This window comes from Brachyhypopomus gauderio, chromosome 12 (assembly GCF_052324685.1).
Source record: "Brachyhypopomus gauderio isolate BG-103 chromosome 12, BGAUD_0.2, whole genome shotgun sequence".
Taxonomy (NCBI): domain Eukaryota; kingdom Metazoa; phylum Chordata; class Actinopteri; order Gymnotiformes; family Hypopomidae; genus Brachyhypopomus; species Brachyhypopomus gauderio.
In genome coordinates this window covers 11,162,215-11,182,207 of record NC_135222.1, presented here as the reverse complement: position 1 = coordinate 11,182,207, position 19,993 = coordinate 11,162,215, and the positions used below count along the sequence as shown (strand labels likewise).

The 19,993-nt window shown below is 40.0% G+C and overlaps 1 protein-coding gene across 1 annotated transcript in view; it reads left to right on the top strand.

Annotated features, from left to right (window-relative positions):
• LOC143527817 (protein kinase C-binding protein NELL1-like) overlaps positions 1–19,993 on the top strand; it is a 216,908-nt gene that overhangs the window by 18,686 nt on the left and 178,229 nt on the right. Inside the window, exon 3 of the mRNA XM_077023124.1 lies at positions 16,560–16,710. Coding sequence (XP_076879239.1) covers positions 16,560–16,710 — 151 coding nt within the window. The remainder of the gene's footprint in view (positions 1–16,559; positions 16,711–19,993) is intronic.

Genomic DNA, 19,993 nt, shown 5'->3' with positions numbered 1-19,993 from the left:
TCACTGATTGTTTATCGGTTTGGCGCATGATCAAATGCTAAGATTAAAACGAGCAGTGAGATTATAATTAAACCTCAAGGCTGCAGGCTGTTTGTTAAGGTTGTCAGAAGAGAAAATTATCCTGGAGATTAGTAAGACACACTTTTCACCAGCCAGCTGGTCAATAGGAAACAGCTCTGCTTGAAATACTTCTTTACTCCAACCAAGCTTAAGAAGGCAATACTGAATAGAGCTTAAGATGAAGAGGAAGAGGAGGAGGATATCTTTATCAGCACAACTGAGTATGTTTAGCTGGGCTGTGTGTGCAAGAGGACTGTCTTTCTTGCTAATCTCATAACCTGTTAACTCCAGACTATTGTTCCAGTAGCAGCTTTGCTGATAGTTTGGTGGATTGTCTTGTGCCTTGCTAAAGATGGTGAACACTGCCTGAATCATTGCTGAGCTGAGAACTGCAAAATCAAGAGAGACTCTCATTATACATTTCTAAAGATGTCCAGGTAAAAAGAGGAAGTTGTTTAAAAAAACACATGAACATCTGGAGTGCCATTGATATAAATGATCTCCTGTCTTCATCATCATACCCTATAAGTTATACAGACAATATGAATGCATATTGGATCCCAATCCACCATTCCTTTGATATTGTACTGTAGGAGAGATCTAAAAGCTGAACATGGAAATGGGTTTATATATGTTTCTGCACATATGTGTACATGTGTGTGAAAAGGGACTGCGTGTTTGTTTTGAAACAGATGCATGTTCATGTGTAGAAATATGCCTTTGTTTTAGCACTAGACCTGCAATACTTATATTTTCAGTATTCTGTGTTTGAGTGGTTTTCCTTTTGCCAGCCTTGTACTAGTGCCAACAGAGGCTGCAGTTCTGAAAAGCTGCAATTTTTGATGAAAACTTAGTACTTTTTCAGTGCAATGTTTTATTTGAGCCAGCTGTTTATCATTACTCAATTAAGAGATTGCTGCCCCAGTGTTCTGCAGTGATGAATGGTTCAGCCCATAAGTTAGGCATTTGTCTTGGCCATGGCCAAGGTGGACTTTCTACAGAAACCATGTTTTAGTGGCTGTAATAAGGATTGTGATGTTAAGGGATGCGTTGCTGTTGCATCCTTCAGTACTGAAGTTTACAGGAGGCAGCAGACAGTTGCTTCAGGTGTCAGGTTTGCCATAAAGCTGTCTGAATGTGGTGAGAGACTGGCCTCTTAAAGTCTGGGTTGGATGCAAGGCTCCCTGTCCAAGTCTCAGGTTCATTTATGTTTAGGTTAGTGTGAGTACGTTTCCAAAAATGGCAATATCTTATCACGTGATGAGGCCATTTCCTTTTTCATCTTGTTTGGTATGTATGATTGGCCCAGCGTGAAAAGCTGTGACAGTTTCTGAGGGCTGAGTCATTGTAATATGAAGCTCAGCAGTGTCCTTCTCACCATCTGCACTGGATTTCTAATCTATATCCACTGTTCAGTACAGGGGAACTCTGATGTGTGTGATGGCTGTAGTATTATCTTGATTTAATATGCTATTATTTTTACATTCAAAATGTGGTATTTGAACAATTGAGGGGAAAAAAATTAAACCGGTTTTTAAGAAAAAAGATTAATTTAAATATAAATGTCTTAAAATGTCACTCTTTGGCCTGTTGCAAATTGGAGAGCAGAATGAATCTTACCAATCAACATGAGCACAAAGAGCCCCATGTCTGTAATTAGATAGGGTTGGAACAAATAATTATTTCAGAAAGTGACTAATTTTGTTTTTATTGTTCTTGAATAATTGAAAAATCTGAAAGCTCATGTCACTGGCAGTGAGTTTGGTTTCTTTCTTTCTTTCTTTCTTTCTTTCTTTCTTTCTTTCTTCTCTAGCACAAATCAACACTGATGAACCTAATATATTTTGTTATAAATTAATCCATCTGACAAATCTTTTTTATATTATATATGATTTTTATAAAGAATACTGTTATCAATTAAATCCCTAAAAGGTCATCTCAGAATGGCATGTTTAGAAATTAATTCCAGGAAAAAAGTCACTTAATACACTTCAGTGTAACTCCACCCCTTTGGCTTCATTCAGTATATGCAGATCAATGGATATGCAAAACGTTCATTGATCTTCCACTGCTTGCCTGCTCACTTTCTACTCTGCTCATCAAATACACAAAACTATGCTTGTTTTCTGCATATCTAGATACTGTGCACATTGGCAAGTGAAAATATTAGTTTTGCCACATTAGAAGGCGAAACTGCAGCAGCAGAAGTATTGTACAAGGTTGCAGACAAGTCGATGTATCAGAATAATGTATTTAACATGTTGCTATCACCAGCATTTGGTATGTAACAGTAATGGATAACATGAGCCTTCGACTTGACCATTATCAAACACCTAATAATGTATTGCTAATGTTACACAGCCTTAGTCCCAATTGCCAGCTCTGACAAGTTAGCTACCTTGTGAAGATAAATATCCAGATGAGGCACTGGGGAGAAACTCTTTGAACACTAGAGAAAGTCTCTGGAGAAAAGCATCTAGCTCACAAATAAAATTAAATACTAAATAAATACTAAATAAAATTAGTCTACATACAGTATGTTCTGTACAGAATGAAGGAAGTACATTGGCAGTGCTTTATCTCATATTATTATGCATATTATAGATGCTTTACAATCCCCCAACAAAACAAAACATTTAAAACTAAGCATCCTCATATCCTCGTATCCGTGTCATATCATGCTGCTATGCATCACTGTTTGTCCTAAATATCCTAATAATGGCTGGTACTTGACCACAGATGATTCATACGACTACATTTAGGAGAAGTGTATCGTCAGGGCTTTCTGCCAGAAAGCAGCATTCTTCATGTGCCATATGAACTTGAATGAGAATCTTACTTTGCTAACACTACACTTACAGCTCGTGAGGACGACCTGTATTGCAACCTGCTTTCTTTGTGAAGGTTCAATGGCCCCAAGGTTATGTGAAGCATTCATTATAACTCTGACAGAATACAGCCATCATCTAATCCAAGGTCTTGTTGTGAGTAATATTTGTCCTAACTTAACAACTCCAAGGCAGAAAAAATGTGCTGGTAGCATTTGACAAGTATGATCAAAACTTGGCAAGCTGACATCGTCTAACATTAGCACACTACAGGTAAAACATAAGTAAAATAATCTTGTCAGATCAGCATATAGGCTCTTACTTGATGTGTCTTTAGGGGAAAATTAAACTTCATCAGTCTCAGTCTGTTTCAATTGGTGACTGAATCCATATTTATTTTTGAAATAAAAACTGTAAAATGAAAATTGTAGTGTAGAGGTTCTCTGGAAGTTTGACTGGGACAGTCTTTTTCCAAATAAAACTGCACCAATTTCTTTCTGATTTTCTGATCCTCAGGATATGGATGAAAGTCCACACTTCCTCCTTCGGCATTTCTGCAACTGAAACCAAAACGCATCTCTGCCGTTGTTTTGAAAGTAGTGGTTGAAATAGCATTGTTTCACCACAGCTTTATGCTAATGAAATGGACTCACATGTATAACTGCATTATGCTCTTGTAAAAGGAGCTATATAAATAAATTTGACCTTGATTTTGAAAACCTCACACCACAAGATGACACGATTGGTTCCCTAGGTTTGTGTGCGTAGGAAACCCTGGCCATCTGGACCACAGCATGTAAGGTGTGAACCTCAAACCATGTTTGAGATGTTTGCAGAGCTCTTGATGTCATCTTTTATCATATAAAAACACAGCACAGACATGTTAACAGGGTTAAAAATGTGACATTCACATAGATATTTTCGCCTTACAAATGTACTATTTCTGTAGAAGGCTGGTCATTGAAAGAAGAGAACAAATGCTCTCTAAACATACAATCACCCTCACTCTTGTCTGGATGCTCATTTGGTAACGCAGATAACCTTGGTGCCACTTGCCCCATGTTCTGTGGGTTCAATTCCAGGGAAGCACACAAGTTGTGATGCATAGTGAAAAATGTAAATCACTCTTTATTTGTAAAATTAGTGCAATTCATTGTTTTGCAACCAGCAGTTTCTATATCTGGCAGACCAGACAGTATGAGGTAGCCTTTTCATAAATTAGGCCAGTAAACATTTAAATTATTCAGTCATCTAAAATTTGGTAAAATGTCTGTTATCAAACATTTCCATCAATAAATAGATGCTTTGCATTGATATGTAAGTCTAATCATTGCAGCCCTAATATGGATTGAACAGAAATCCTGATGAATACACACTTATGCAGTCCATCATAAATATGCTCAGGGCAGAATTTCAGCCTGATTTCTGAGAATTCAAAGCTTTTGCTTCGGTTATTCATGTAACAATTATAAATAAATAGCCAACGTTTCTTCCTACTTAAGTACCTACTTAGGTTTTATTTATAACACACAGGCTGCTGCATCTGCAGATGAGCAGACTGGGTTAGGAGCTTTAATGACACCCTCTGTGTGGCGTTTAGTGGTAATAGTGCAGCACAGGAACACTGTGTCCTACCGGTTCCCACTCTGGAGGAGCAGCCTCCTTCATTCTGTGAAATTCTATGTTCTCCTTCATTCTATTTTAATTTTCCATTTTCTTACAAAATAAACAAAAATTAATAGATTCATTATGGCACAAAAGGTTATAGGTCATTAAAGTGGTGTGGTGCTTGTTAGTCAAATTAAGTTTAGAAGCTTAGGGTGAGGTTGTGTGGGCATGTTTCCAAACAGGAAATATTTCATCTCCTTGAGAAGCTGTTTCTTTGTGTATCTCTCAATGGTTCCCTTATAAGAAAAGACCAAAGTTGTCATCATTCTTATGTACGATGGATTCAGTTAGTCTGTTTATGTTGTGCAAAAGTATCAAAAGATATATTTATTTAATCCAAGCAAACATTGTTGCTTATTTCTCAGAATAAGGTTACTGATACTGGAGTAGGTTCAGCAACAGCTCTTTAAGCCATACATCAACACTGCCTTCAAAGCTTTCTTCACTGGTGACTGCATTGTGGGAGCCCTTCTACTGTGTGTCAGAGGTTTACAGAACACACAGGGCTGTGTGTATGTGTGTGTGTGTGGTTATGTAAGTGCGATGCTTGACAAGAGGGGTGTGACTGTGCGTCTGAACTCTGATGACCCCATGTTGTGCTCTGTCTGTATCCTTTACCTTGACCTTGCCTGGACTGAGCTAGAATAACGTGTGTGTGTGTGTGTGTGTGTGTGTGTGTGTGTGTGTGTGTGTGTGTGTGTGTGTGTGTGTGTGTGTGTGTGTGTGTGTGTGTGTGTGTGTGTGTGTGTGTGTGTGTGTGTGTGGGAGACAATTGGCCACAGTGGAATCGTTTGTTTTCATATCTATGTTGACTGAGCTATGGCGCTTTGCTACTGTGGCAGATTGACCAAAGCTAAAGACTGGATTGGCAGAGGGCCAAGTTCCCCTTTCAAATAAGTTGTTCCACTTGGCATGCAGACAGTTCAGGTATGTGTGTATATCTGGGGTGGGGCTGAGTTTTTACACAATTTTTAATATCCTTTTTCAGTTTCTTCATGTTTCTGATGTTCTTTATCATGGGGCAAATAAATGGCATCTGTCAGGAAGTCCTCATTAGATCAGTGCCTATAATTATCAAGTTAATTAGCATCTTTTAAGATTTTCTAAAACTCCACAGGACTAGTCTACTTTGCACTATGCAAACACAGGCTTGGTTTGTAGAGTGTTCTCCTTAGATTTTTCTTCAAAAATTTTCCTCAGACCTGTTATGTTCTTCATTACCTTAATACACAAAGACATGTCTGGGTGTATACTGTGAGTTTCCCTTTGTTCAAACTTTGAACAAACTCTCACTTCACAAACTCCACTGGACTGTGAAGTGAGAAGCAGTATGCTTTTCAGAACTAAAATGATCACCCATCCTGTGCCAGCCATGACTAGGCAGTAAATGACTAACAAAGTAAACAACAATCCATAAATCGCTAAATGGCCTTTTGTTTTGATAAAGGTGCTATGTAAATAAAATTATTTCTTATGGGAAAATGTAATGGAAAAAGTTCACTTATGTTTCACTTCTGAAAATGCGGATTTATGTTGGTGGTTTACTTTTACTAAAGTGCCTTTAATAGAAATTTATATGCATGAAGCTGCTTATTTTTATGTTGCGGGAAAAGCCAGTTGACAGCTGTTGCGCAAACATCACCACTGCCTGTTGAATTACTGAGGGCTGTTATTGAAGTGCTGGGTCTTCTGGCTATGTAACTACAGTCTGATGCCAACACACACAAACTGATTTATTCCTTATCAAGCAATCATGCAACTGCTCACATGTGCAGCAGTTTCCTGACCAAGTACTGGACTGTGAGCGATACCCAAATTTGCCCCCTTGGGTTAATCTATAATGGTATGAATCGTCTTCAGCGGCCCCCAGAACTGTCTCCCCACCTTCTTGTTGGACTAGACATGGGGAAGTAAACGTGAGTCATTGATATTCATGTCCAGATTTCAGTTTGGGTGTATTAGCCTCTTTGAAAGGCTTTAATTGAGTTGGTTTCCTGTCATCATCTTCTGTGGTCACAGCACTCTTCCTGTGCGAGGTTGGTGCCCAGTGCACGAGCGAGTGTCCAAGTCCCATTCACTGTGCTTCTGCACACACAAGTGCCTGGTTTGATATCAGTGGAGTTGCAGCAGATAGGCCATGGCCCCAGTGAGCCCTCAGCGAACATCAGAATCTTAGAACTTCACAACCTCTCTCTTAGCTTCATTTGTTTGCATCAAACTGCTGAATGTCTGAACTGAACGGAGTATGACAGCATCATGAGATTGGAGACAGTCTACTGGACTACTGTGAATGTAATGTCCCCCTGCCTCGTTTTCATAATGTAAAATTTTTTACTTCCTTTTTACTGTTTTAATGTAACATTTTTTTATTTTTATTTTTTTGCTTCATGGACAACGATGGAAATATATTTCTGCCACAGCATTGCTTGTGATGATCAAGATGCTTAGTGATTTTGGTGGGTGTTTGGAGACTCATTTTAGTGCCCCCTACAGTTTTGGGGATAAGGAACTGCTTTTTAGCCTGAACATTTAAGAACGTGTACTAAGAAAAAAAAGACATCAAGGAGCTATCAGAATGAGCGTGAAAATGAATTAAATGCTGTGTAATGTGGAACATCCCTGTAGGGCCTAGCGTTACATTTTCTTCAAACAAAATTGCACAAAAGGGTTTTTACTTTTGGATACAGCTGAAGCAGCAATACCAAAGCCCAGCCCTAGTGGGTGCTGTTTCATGTAACATAAAGACTATCTTTTATCTCCTGCCTCAACTCATGACTTATACTACGTAGTTTGATGTCAGTCGGAACTGCATGACAGTAGTTGAATGAATCATCTGCAATTCACATTGTACGCTACACATTTCAAACAGAGAATCCTGTTATATTCAAACTTCAACAAAAGAACTTTGAGCATAGGCAGCTGTAATTTATTCTTTAATAAGGATATATTATCTCAGAGGTTAGATTTGTATAAACAGCACTGTTACCAAGATGTACACACTCCCAGAAGTGGGACTTCAAAGTTTTGTAAACCAAAACTCCTTATTCTGCCCTTCAAAATGTCTCCATCTGTGATGGAAGAAAGTCACTGCTCCAGATATGGATAAAGATGATGTCTTTCTCATCTCCACTGGCTGTAGCTCTCTGGAGACCTGAATGGGTTAATAAGGTAGTGTGAGGCTCATGATTGGGGAATCCCCCCATCCTTCAACATGGGTATCACAGCAAATTCTTGTCTGCTAATGAAGATGGGTTGGTTATAAGCCAAGGCATGTGGGAATCATGGGGGATAAACGCTCACACAGCTCTGTCATCTGTCTGCTTTTTAAGGAGGCTCTGATGCTGTAGGGAACTGTACCATTTTACTACAGCCCAATTATTGTTGTATTTAATTATTTATTTATTATAATTTTTTATTTATCTCAAAGTATGAATGTTTGCATAAAGGCACTGACCTGGATTTTTTACATTTTCCTTTTAAATTTGCCTGTAACAAACCTATATTCATAAAACATCCATCCATGTATCACAAAGTTTGGTTTGCTTTATTGAATAATTGTCCCTCTACAAAATTGGGGTCATCAATGCTGTTTTATTTGAGTGTGTTTTTCTGCATTGCCCTTTAAAGCAGGAAGATAATGCTGCTACTTGCAGCAGCTTAAGAAATCTTCAGGTGGAGTCCATAAGCCCAACCTTGGAAAGAAAATTGGATTGCACCCCAAAACACTACTACTTTCTGCTTAATGTTGTCCACAAGATGATGATTATATCTCTTTAAAACTGATAACAGATGCACACAAACAAATTTAGGTTAATTAATTAGACTTCATTAAGTTTGGAGCAAATTAATCTGATCCTTCTATGCTCTATGGTTGTGGTTTAGAGATGTTTGATGTTTCACAGAGGATTCCTTGCTACAACGTAGCTTAGACAGAGACTTCCAAAACAATGCTTATGCCATTTTCCATTTTATTTTTTATTACATGGATGGTGGGGATTGCATCACATTTAGGAACCATTAGCACAGACCAAACGTAACAGAGAATTAAAGCATTTGTCTAGTTCTCCACCTCATAGACCCAAACACTGGATAAAGTGAAGTGATTCTAAAGCAAAACACTCAGGCTATTCTATGGACTTTTAAAACGAATGGGAAGAACCTCACGTTGTTTCTTGCTTAGTGCAAACATGAAATCAGAGTGCTATTGAGGTAATTCCACATAGCCTCTGTCTTCTTGGCTAATCATGTTTACAGGCAGCATATCCGGCAGGTGGCACGGAGCACCCGTCTTATCGTGCTCCACTTCTGTTGCTCTCAGCACTGACCCCACTTCTTGGGCCCCAGTCTCTTTCCTACTCTTCCCCAACTCCTAATAATTGCTACCTGCCTGTCCTTGGCCATGCTCAGCCAGGAGATACAGAAATTAGGGCAGGTCCTCTGGGTCTGGATGATAAGCAGCATGCAAAGATGAGCTACCCAAGGCTTGGTCTCCCTCATGCCTCCCTCCTCTCTATCTCTTACAACCTTCCACACCCCCGCCAGCTCTCGCACAAGTGTGGCTAACTGCTGGCGACCCTGGGAAAATTTCATTTATCTAGACCTCCCACCGGAAGGATGCAGAAAGCAGGAGAGAATCCAAAATGGAGCATTCCAAAACCAGTTGTCACAGGAAAAAAAACATTGAAACATAGTTTAACCCGAGCTAATGCATTAGGGCAGTGCATAATTAAGACGTTTGTTCATAGTTTCCCCAAAGAGCTCCAGCATTAATTAACTCTTTCTTGTAGATCTTAGTTGTAAAAACCACAACATGTACTGTATATATCGTATAAAAATATGAGGAATCTATGCATTTTATAATGAAACAAGAGGACTTGTAGAGAAATAATAAAAATTAAATGCTGGGGGCAGAATCAATGTAGGTTATGTGATAGTGAGTGAAGGGTATGTCATGCTGTCATCTGTTATCAGTAGAGAAGAAAGTGTTGGCACACTGTTAACACGGTCAGTGTTGCTGCTCTAATGAAGCTGTGAAGGCAGTATGAAGAGGCCACATGGTCAGGGTTTAGAGGGGCTTTATAAATGTTAGTACAAATTGACCTTTTATTAAATAATTTTAAATAAATCATTTTTACAGAAAAAGCAACACACTTATTCTGAAAGGGAGATAGTTTTACATTCACAGCATTTGGCAGATGTTTTATCAGCATATTAGTGTTCTTTGAAGTGCTTTTACAAAGATGGAATCTCAGCTGGCATTTGAAAACAGCAAGGGTCTGAACTGAGGAGACGGGTAGGGGAAACTCGGTCCAGTATTCTCGTCTTCTTTTTGTCTTGAGGGGTGCTGGGTTTGATCGTTGCCTTTAGGGGCTCATGCTGAAGTGTGCTATTTTTATCTTTGTAGGGAAGCATCAGTATTTTAAATCTAATGCAGGAAACCAGGAAGCAGTGGAGTCATGTGGGAGACCTCCATGAAAAGATAATTCATACAGCTGAGTTCTGGATCAGTTGCAAGCATGCAATGGCATATAAAGACAGTCCTGCCAGGAGCAAGCGGTAGTGCCAGGTGTCAAGATGACAGAGGGCTAAGCAATCACCTGAGTGGTCTCTTTGGAGAAAAAATAAATAGTGCTGGAAGAGCACATGCCAATATCTGAACATATAACTAGGAAACCCAGAATCTGCTGTCAGGACTATGACTAGAAATCCTCACCAAGAGGACTATCAGTGCTGCAAAGACTACTGCTATATCCTGGTAAGCACCTGCAGACTGAAACTTAAAAAAAGGTTGGGGAAATGCATAAAAAAGAATGGAAAGAAGCAAGAGGAAACTTACTACACAGATGAAAGACATGGAAAATTGTCGGCTGGGTAAGTCGGGAGATAGAAGGGCTGTCATCAGGAGCTCAAGGCAAGTTCGCAAGGTCTGGTAAGAAAGGGCGACGCTGTAGGGTGCATCTTGAGAAAGAGGCCTAGAGGGGCCAACAGAAGAATGGTAGAGGGTTTATAAGCAAGCAGATGACTGTCCAGTAAGATGTATCACTATGATGCCCAAGGTATGGTTAGTTACAGTCAGTTATACAGACCAGCATTACACTAGGAATGAAACAGAATAACATTATTGAGTTTGGGGGATAGGACTGAAAAGAATCTGATGGCCTTAGGGGGTGCTCAACTAGAATGGGAACAAGGTACAAGAGGAGACGCATACAGGAGTTATGTGTCTCCAAAAAGAAAGACTGGAGGAGACGCATACAGAAGAAGACATAGGTCAAGGTTGAAGGTAAAAACAGGCAGCAGTGAGGGCTGACTGCACATTTTCTTTTGAACAGGTGCAAGTCAAGAGAGGGAGATGTTGAAGATAACTATGATGGTTTTTTTTGTCTTGAGGAGGAAGAAATGAAGGGATTCTAAGCATCATAGCTCTTGGTAAATTCAGCAAAACTGAGAGGAGAGAGAAGAACACAGAAAAGAACAGCAATTTTTTTAGACTGCAAAAAAGGAAGGCATAAAGTGGTGAGATGGTGTGGAGGAGTGGGGTCTAAAGGAAGCCCCATGAAAGGAGGAAGCCCAACGAGAGGACAGAAAATGGTGAAGGAGGCAGGAGTGCACTACAGAAACTTCAAAGCAAAGAGGCAAGAGTGGAACTACAGAAACTTCAAAGCAGGGAGGCAGAGTTTGGTGGGACTGGCAGATGGTTATTCAAGGGAGAGAGAACAGATCTCAATGGCATGAAGAGACCTGGCAGTGCAAGAGACCGTTTTTCAGGTTAGCAAGTGTAACTGGCAGCGGTGCTCAACAGGTACATTTTTCTTTTAGACCTCTTTCACTCTTCTTTAATTCCTGATGGCAGTGCTGGCTTCAGGCCTGTCCGTGAATGACTGAAAGTTTTGGAAGGAAACACACAATCCTTTGGATTCGTCAGGACAAGACATGAATATATACCAGATATTTAATTATAGCAACTAAGTAACTGTAGAAATGTTCTTTTACATTCATTTTTAAGAGAAAATCTAATAGAACTATTCATATGATGACATTTCATGTGCTATGAACTCCTTATAGCCTGGATGGGAAACCAGGAATATCTTGACGGTCTTTTTCAGAGTTTGGTGTCCACAGTGAACGTCCTCTTTGACCTGTGGGAGATTTTGCAGTGGACAAGTGACAAGCTGCTAGGAGTTTACATCTAGTATGACCTTGTAGGTCTAACTGCACAAAGAACTGCATGTCTGTCATGAAAATCTCTCAATATGGTGCCTTGCAATTTGGTTCATATCTGACCTGCAGTTTGATGGAATACGTCAGCGCTAGTGGTGATGTCGACCTTCTTTATTTCCTGCTCAGAAGACAGCATCTTGCGATAATTCCACAAAAAGTAGGCACACACCCTCTTTAAGGCTAATTGGATTTGACGGGGTCCAATTTATATTCATAAATGCAAGGTTTAACACAGAAAAATACAAAAATATCCCCTTCAAAAACAGAAACTGGGTTTTTTTGGTTCACAGAAATATGAAAATCTTTTTCCACACTAATCTTTTACAGAGCTGTTAATCTAACACTCTGAATTGCACATGTACATTCACTTGTATGAAAAAGTGCCACACAATAAAATAAACATGCTGCTGGTTATGACCTGGTTGCACAAATGATGTTTCAGTAAAAAAAAAAATAAATGAAACTTTAAAACTAAGCAATGTTTTTTTTTTTTTTTTTTACTCTGCAAAAATATCCAGTAAATTGATATATATGCAACATAAACAACATAATCAACAGTATGGTGGGTAATATTTTATTGGAGGCCAATTTTTATTTCAGTGTAGGACATAGCCCTTCGGCTAAAGAGCAGTCCATGATGGAACTGTATAATAATTCAACTATTTCAGATTTCAGTTTTTGCACAAGCTATTTCTAAACTGCTACAGGCATTTAGCCTTCCTTCTGCCATTTGATCCCATAGGGTTCACCCACACTGCAGTTCTAGGCTGGAACAACAATTAGAAAATCTTTCTGGAAGCAGGCAAGGGAACCATCTCATCCTCCAGTCTTTAATATCTGATCTGACCCAGAGACTAAATGCAAGGACCACAGCTAGGAGCAGCTGGTATGCATGGTACAAATGCAATTGTGTCTGTTGACTGCATTGATTTTTGGCCACTTGAATACAAATAACTTGCAACGGATCCATTTAAATGGCTGTGGTTGGAGAGGTCAACTAATGTCTCAGATTGCTTTTTAAAGAAATAAATGTGACTTTAGATGTGGATTATGTTGATTACTGCAGTGCTGTGTTTACCGAAATGTCTGTGCATGTTAATTGCTGCTGAGCCAATTTGGTCTGTGGGGGTGTGTGTATGTAACTGCAGTCAGACATGAGCCCTCATCTGTGGCCCTATGCTTGTGTGTATTTTGGGCACCCCAGCAGAGAACAGCTCCTCTCCAGAGCCCAGAGCTTGCATTTGATCTGACAACTGAAAATCAGGGCCTCAGCGTACTACTGCTTTCCACTGTCTCTGCAGTGTCTGAAATAACACCACACACCCAGCTTAGGCAGTACAATCCAGGCTGCTGCTGTACACGTTCACACGTTTACACTTGCTACCATTATCTTTTGAATGTTAAAGCAAGAAAAAAATCTTTAGAGAATCTTTAATTCTTTAACTGCACTCTTGACCTTGATGGTTGAAGTCATTGTAGATTCATGTCTTCTAGAGCAGATGTGATGTTCCCATGCTAATTTTCAGAGTAATTTCTAGTGTAAAGATCCATTACCATTTTATTGATATCTATAAAATGTTTCCAAATTATTGTTGCAATCTGATAATTTTTTATTAGTGGCAATATATGGACCTTTGATTTGGTAAGTTAAACTCAATAACAGTACATTGTACACTGATAATTGGTAACACTGGTACCCAATCTGTTAAGTTTAGCTTGGTTACGAACTACAAATTGTATAGCAGGAAATGTGTTTGGTAAAGATATTAGTCAGATAATGGTTAAATATGTCCATGTTTAATTTTAAGCAGTATCCATTGACTAATTTTCACTTCACTGGAAAAAAATGTCTGAGGTTAATGGGACAGTGATGCAGTCATAGATGTGTGTAAATGTTATTGTTCAAGATAAGTCAAGTATGTTTTGTTCCATATGGCTTTCATATGACAGTTGGTTGCAAACTAATATGTGAATAGTTACAGGAGATCCCAGAGTACTGTGTTGCAATTATCTGACTAACTCACTCAACTAATCTTTCAAAATGGTGTGTAGTATTCATCAACTTTATTTACGCACCATTGAGCAGGATGTGATGAACAGCAAGTGAAGAATTCTGGATATGTGTGTGGTTGCTTGATACTAAAATGACATGGGACATATCAGCACTGGAGACGAGGAGACTTTTGACAAGGAAGATTTTCAAACAAGGTTTATTTATTTATTTTTTTGTACACTTTCTCTGGAACACATGCCAACTCTGTTACCATATGGGTTTCTGGAAATAATCACTTAGGAATGAATTAGTTGATGTAAAAACCCTGTACAAAACTTTTTGTCCACAGGTAAAGAGGCAAGCTTTCCAAGAACGGATCAAAAGCAACTTTTCATATTCAAGAGCTTGGCACACATCCAAGCTCTTGTTTTTTAGAAAATGGAACCTAATATGACTGTATTCTACAAAGAAATTTGTTTGTCATTTTTATGTATTCCTCTTAATTTCATGGCAAGCAGTTACATTGGCAAAGTTGTTGATTAGTCAACAATTAGTTGACATTATTAGGTTTCATCACAATAAAGGAAATGTGTTGGTGTGACACAGCAGATGTGGTATATGGTGTCATGGTTTCTTCAACATCCATAGCACAGCACAATACAACAAGTAAGAAAGCAAAGGAGCAACACACAAACGGCGTGAGGCAGCACAAAACGCAGAAGACGCAGGGTCACTAAACTTGGCTCTAGGCAAGAGTCGCAGTGAAAGACGTCACAAGCAGGCTCACTCCGGCAGACGCAAGGAACGCGCAGCACAGACCTGAGAGGCTGATGAGGGACAGCTGCAAGTGATTACTGAATAAGCAGGGGAATTACAGTGGGAGTGAACGGGAGGTGAAGTGGGCGGCTCCCCTGTGGGGCTGGCCCCGCCTACTGTGACGGCCGAACCTTTTTGAGCATGCTCGCATGTCATGCAGCTCTTATTCACCCCTCAGATGCCATGTTTAAAAAAAAATGGTGCTTATACTGAGCCTTATTGCAAAGATTGACAGTAATTCAGTCAGAGGAGGAAAATCACACAAACCCTGATTGTCCAGCCATTTGGATTTTGCCCCATCCTGGTTATGGTGTAGGGGTGGAAAAGAGTGGATGGAGGCCAGAGGAGGCTGGAGGAGTCTTGGTTCCTCTCAAGGTTTCTTTCTCATGGTCTTAGGGAGTTTATGACTGAGAAGAATCCATGAGCAGAACTGATAAATAGGAGAGTCAAAAATCCAGGCAGAGAGTCAAAAACCAGTAAGGACTAGGAACGGCAGGCAGAGGTACAAAAGGGCAAGGCAAACAGGGGAGAATATCAAAAAGGCAGAGCAAGGATTGGTAACCAGATGTCAGACGGAGAATACACAGGAACAATGGCTTGGTATGCAACACAGGGAGGCCATACTTCGCACTGGTGTGTTGTGCACAGAGTCTTTAAGTAGGGTGTTGAAATAGTTAATTGAAATCAGGTGTGCAAGTCAGTATTCCGGTGATGGCACCCTCTGGCGGTCACGGGTGTGATTGGTATTCCTGACAGCTAGTCTGAAACATCAATAATTTTTGTGCTCAGTCTGTCATCTCCATACACACACTAGCCTAGTATCCTTTATCTTTTTTGTGTAGTTGCCATATGAATTGTGCTGGCACTATGCAAACACCTCAGCCAACAGGAGCCCGTTTGTGGTACAGCTGCCTGAGGCCGGCATTCACAAAAGCTTAATTTGCATGTCCGCACCATACTGTGGTGCAGGCCTGGGCTAATTCCAGAGATCAAACCTCATCCCCCACACGAGTCCTTGTTGTGCCGTGTTTGTCTGCTTCTGTTAACTCGCCAGACTTCACTGATCATCATTTTAATCCTCTGAGGCAGGAGCGGTAGCCTAGAAACCAGTTAGCTGCTTCACTAGTGCTACCCATCAGTGTTTGTAGTTTTCCCCTATTATGGCTCATCTCCTTCACATAGCCTGAGGTGCACCATTTTCTGGTCTTAGCTGTGTCGTAGCTCTGTGACTCTTTTCCGTGCTGGCCTAAGCCTCTTCATGATTTTCCATGGCTTTTTTTTAAACCCCTCCCACCCTCCCATAGCTGTTTCAGTTTGCCTGGCTTAGCTGTGTGCTCAACAGCATGACTGTGTACTCAAGAGACTGGGGTGTTGGGGAGAAGCTACTTATGGAGTCTGGGTGACCTGTTGGCTGGGTGAGGGAGAGGTCACACTGCCTCAGCCAAGGGAGCCTAACAGCTGGCTGCAAGGGCAGGATGCTGTTCAGGCTGGATTCTGTCTCTTGCTGATGAGGGCAGGAAGACTAGGGTGCTTAAGCTTGTTAGTGTGCAGTTATAGGGACACAGAAAGTAGTGGTTCGAAAGGGGTAAAGAGCAAATACATTAAGCCATTGCTGAAAGGTTGTTCGCCCACAAACAGCCGTCAAGTATAATAAGAGCTATAAATGTAATCACCTACTGAAGGTCTCTGACTTTTTGCTTTGCTGTATAAGCAATTAACGTGAAACCACTTTAAATCCAGCTCCGAATGTGTCATAACGCCTAAAGCTCATTATTCTAAGCCTAATAGCTGTGTTATTGAAGGTATGTGTAGGGCATGTGTTGTGTTGGTAATAAAGCAGTTTAACGATGGATGATGGCTTTTCTAAGCTGTCCTTTAACTGCTAAGTCATATCTCGACAAGTAACAGCCACTGTGAAGAATTACAGCTTTGGCTTTTTGCATTCACGCCTGTTCCTGTTCTCTAATCTACAGATACACAAAGAGCTGTCCATGCTCCGTCACAAATCACAGACAAGGTCCTGGAGCTCTTCAGAACCCAGAAGGAGTTCACATTCATGGCCTCTATCCAGCAGAAAGCCTCCACCTCTGGCGTTCTCTTCTCCATCCACGAGTCTGATCACAGGTATGTGTTTTATTTTTCTCATCTCTCTGCTCATGCCATGCTGTCCCTTTTAATGCTCTTCACAAAAATCTGTATATGATGAGGTATGCCATTTTATTTTAAGACTAAACCTCTTGAGAATCTTTATCATTCTCTACAGCAGGCTACACAGAAATAAAAATACTGTTACTGTTTTGAAGGGTTAAAGCCAGAATAGAAAAACTGTTACATTTTATAATTAATGCAAACTTAAAAAGAATACTCTACTACCATGTGAACTTTTATATAGAATCGTTCTTGTTTGACAAAGTGCTGGGACTGTGTTACTTTTATCTAGGTGTTGAAATGAGTTTTGAAATAGATTTTTTTTATGAATGCAGCAGATTAAAATATTGTCCCATCACACATGCAAAAAACATAAAGGCTCATTTATTGCTCATTTGATGTTTATTTTGTTTATACTTTACAATATGTGTTCTCACATCTCCAACTGTTTCTAGCAGTCTACATTACTGGGCCAACCTGTCTCCTTGTTTTGCAAACACTAACTGTCTAATTGGACAAATGTGCCTGCCAGTACACACGGTGCTAGCAGCCTGTGCCACTACATAGACATACATACCCAGTGGTTTTAGGCTTGGCAGGGTGTTGGTTGTCTTTGTGAGTATTGCTGGTACTATACTGACAGCTTCTGGGGTGAGACAGGGCAAAACTGCTTGAATTTACTACAATGGTACACCAGCACTCTCTGGGTCAGACTCATCACACCATCTTAGATAGTCTGACTACAATGCTGCAGGGAGTACAGCTATCAGTATGTTTTGGGCCAGAGTCATTTTTTTCCATTGTGTCCCTTGTGCCCAGCCGTGAGTGCTGCACACCTGCTTCTGTTGTCCTTCTGCTCCACCAGATGGTCTTGTGCAAGGTGGTGTGCTTACTCCAAGAGTTGTTGCAGCTCCCACAAGTTACGCTGACATTTCTTCCTTTCCAGTGCTGAGTTCTAGCAGACTTCCAGATGAAAGGTCTACTGTTGTGCAAAGCTGTCTCTGAAATCTGAGCATAGCTGGCCCAGCAGTTCTTGAACTGCTGATGAGTAAGTTCTTTACCCCAGGGGCACGGTCTCATTCTTACTGGTGCTGGGTGATGGCTTGACCTGTACCAGTCAGTAGTCAACCATCTTGTCTGCTGTTGTAGTGGCACTGTATACACCTCAGGCGACATTGTAAAGTAATCCAAGATATACCAGATGGGGTGAAAAAGGGGCCTCACCATGTTAACCTAGACACCTGGAGAGAGTGAAGCAGTGTCTATGAGATTTCCACAGACCCCTTATTCACTGTGGACATCACAGTAGTGGATGCACAGCTCTGTACCCTATCCACAAACCATTATGCATTCCACAGTGGTCAACTGGCCCTTTCCTCTAGCTGCTGTCACTATCCGCAGGCAACATCTTCACAGGGCAGCCCCACCAGAACAGGGTGTAGGGTGTAGATGCTCTGGCTGGAGCTTCGATCAAACTGGGAAACGTTATCCATGCACTAAAATCTACAAGTGTGTAGATTGTACAGTGTAGAGATTTTGCAGAAATGCTGTCTAGGATTATAATTGATTTTATTTGTTTTAATTACTGGGGATTTTAATATTCACATGGAAACAATCTTAAAGCCAATCAATTCTGAATTCATGAGGAGAATATTATGATCTCTTTTGATGTATCAGGTCCAACTGTTAAGCATGGTCACATTCTAGATTTGATCATTTTTAAACGTATAGATGTTAATTATATTGTTATGTTGCAATCTCTGATCAATTTAGTGTATTTTTCAATGTGTCAGCATCTGTTCGAACACTCAGTGAAAAGCACAAAATAAACAAGCATATATTAGCAGACTTGATACAGTCCCTCCTTCCCCTCACAGAAACTGGGAATGAATTGAACCATTCACACACACAGTTAGAAATTGTATGGATGTTGTGGCACCAAAGGAATTAACACTATTTCTGGCAGGATGAAGATGCCCTGGAGGAACACTCCAGCTGTTTTAAAACTTAAGCAAGATTGCAGGCAGACTGAGAGGCATTGGCGAAGGTCAAAATTGGATGTACATTTTGATTTTTACAAAACAACATTGCAGAATTACAAGTGAAATCCTCGCGGAAAAAATATTTTTCTACCATGATGGATGCATCCAATAATAACTCAGCTGCCCTGTTCAGAAGTATAGACAGGCTAGAAAACCCCACCTCCGGTGTCTTCCCTGAATTTGTCTCAGAAGAAAAATGTGATTGTTTTTAGGGACAGGATAACCAGTATAAGGCACAACATGGCACGATGCAGTACCAGATTGTCAATCTTATTATCAGATAATCAGCCTAACTGTAATATGTCTTTTTTCCAAGACATTGACACATTTACACAATTTGATATGATTTCATCACTAAAATCCTCTATGTGTAAACTGGACCTTTTACTGACATACTTAAGCACGTTCTGAGTTAATTATCTAATGTTACTCTAACGATTGCTAATCGGTCTCTGAAACTAGGAGAATTCCCTAGTACTCTTAAAATTGCAGTGGTTAAACCACTACTAAAGAACCAGAATCTTGATCCCACAATTCTCAATAATTACCTATATCTAACCTTCCCTTTCTTGGCATAATTTTAAAAAAGGTTGTGTCAACCCAGTTGAATGATTGTTAAAGCAAACCAAACAAATAACACTTTTCAATCTGTATTCCGAACCCTCCATAGCACTGAAACAGCATTAGTTAAGGTTGTAAATTATCTGAGATTGAATAAAGATATGGGCAAACTCTCAGTGCTTTTTCTGCTGGATTTAATTGCTGCATTTGACACTAGCTGGGTTTCCATCCAACCCTTTCGAAAAAATAATGCACAATTTCCAAGTTTCGGCAGAAAAAAATGCGAATTAAGCCTTGTTTCCATTCATTACAGTTATGCGAATAAACTTTAGATCACGTGAGAGGACGCCAAACAATAGTGGTTTTACGTCCATCTGGCAGTTACGCATTTTTGCACATTGAGGTTTTGAAAAAAAATTTCTTTTTCTTTTCTATACATGGAGAAGTTAAATTCAATTTTTGCTCTCTCCAGAACTGTTTTTGTATGCATTTGCCATCTTTACATCGCGATCATGTACAGAACCACATGACTTGAGGCATGATACGCCATCGTTTATGCGAAAAACCCTTTTCCATCCAGTTTTTCTGAATTTTGGCGATGCAATAGTCTAACTTTTCCACCTCCTCCTAGCGTAAAAATCTTTTTGCGATATTTG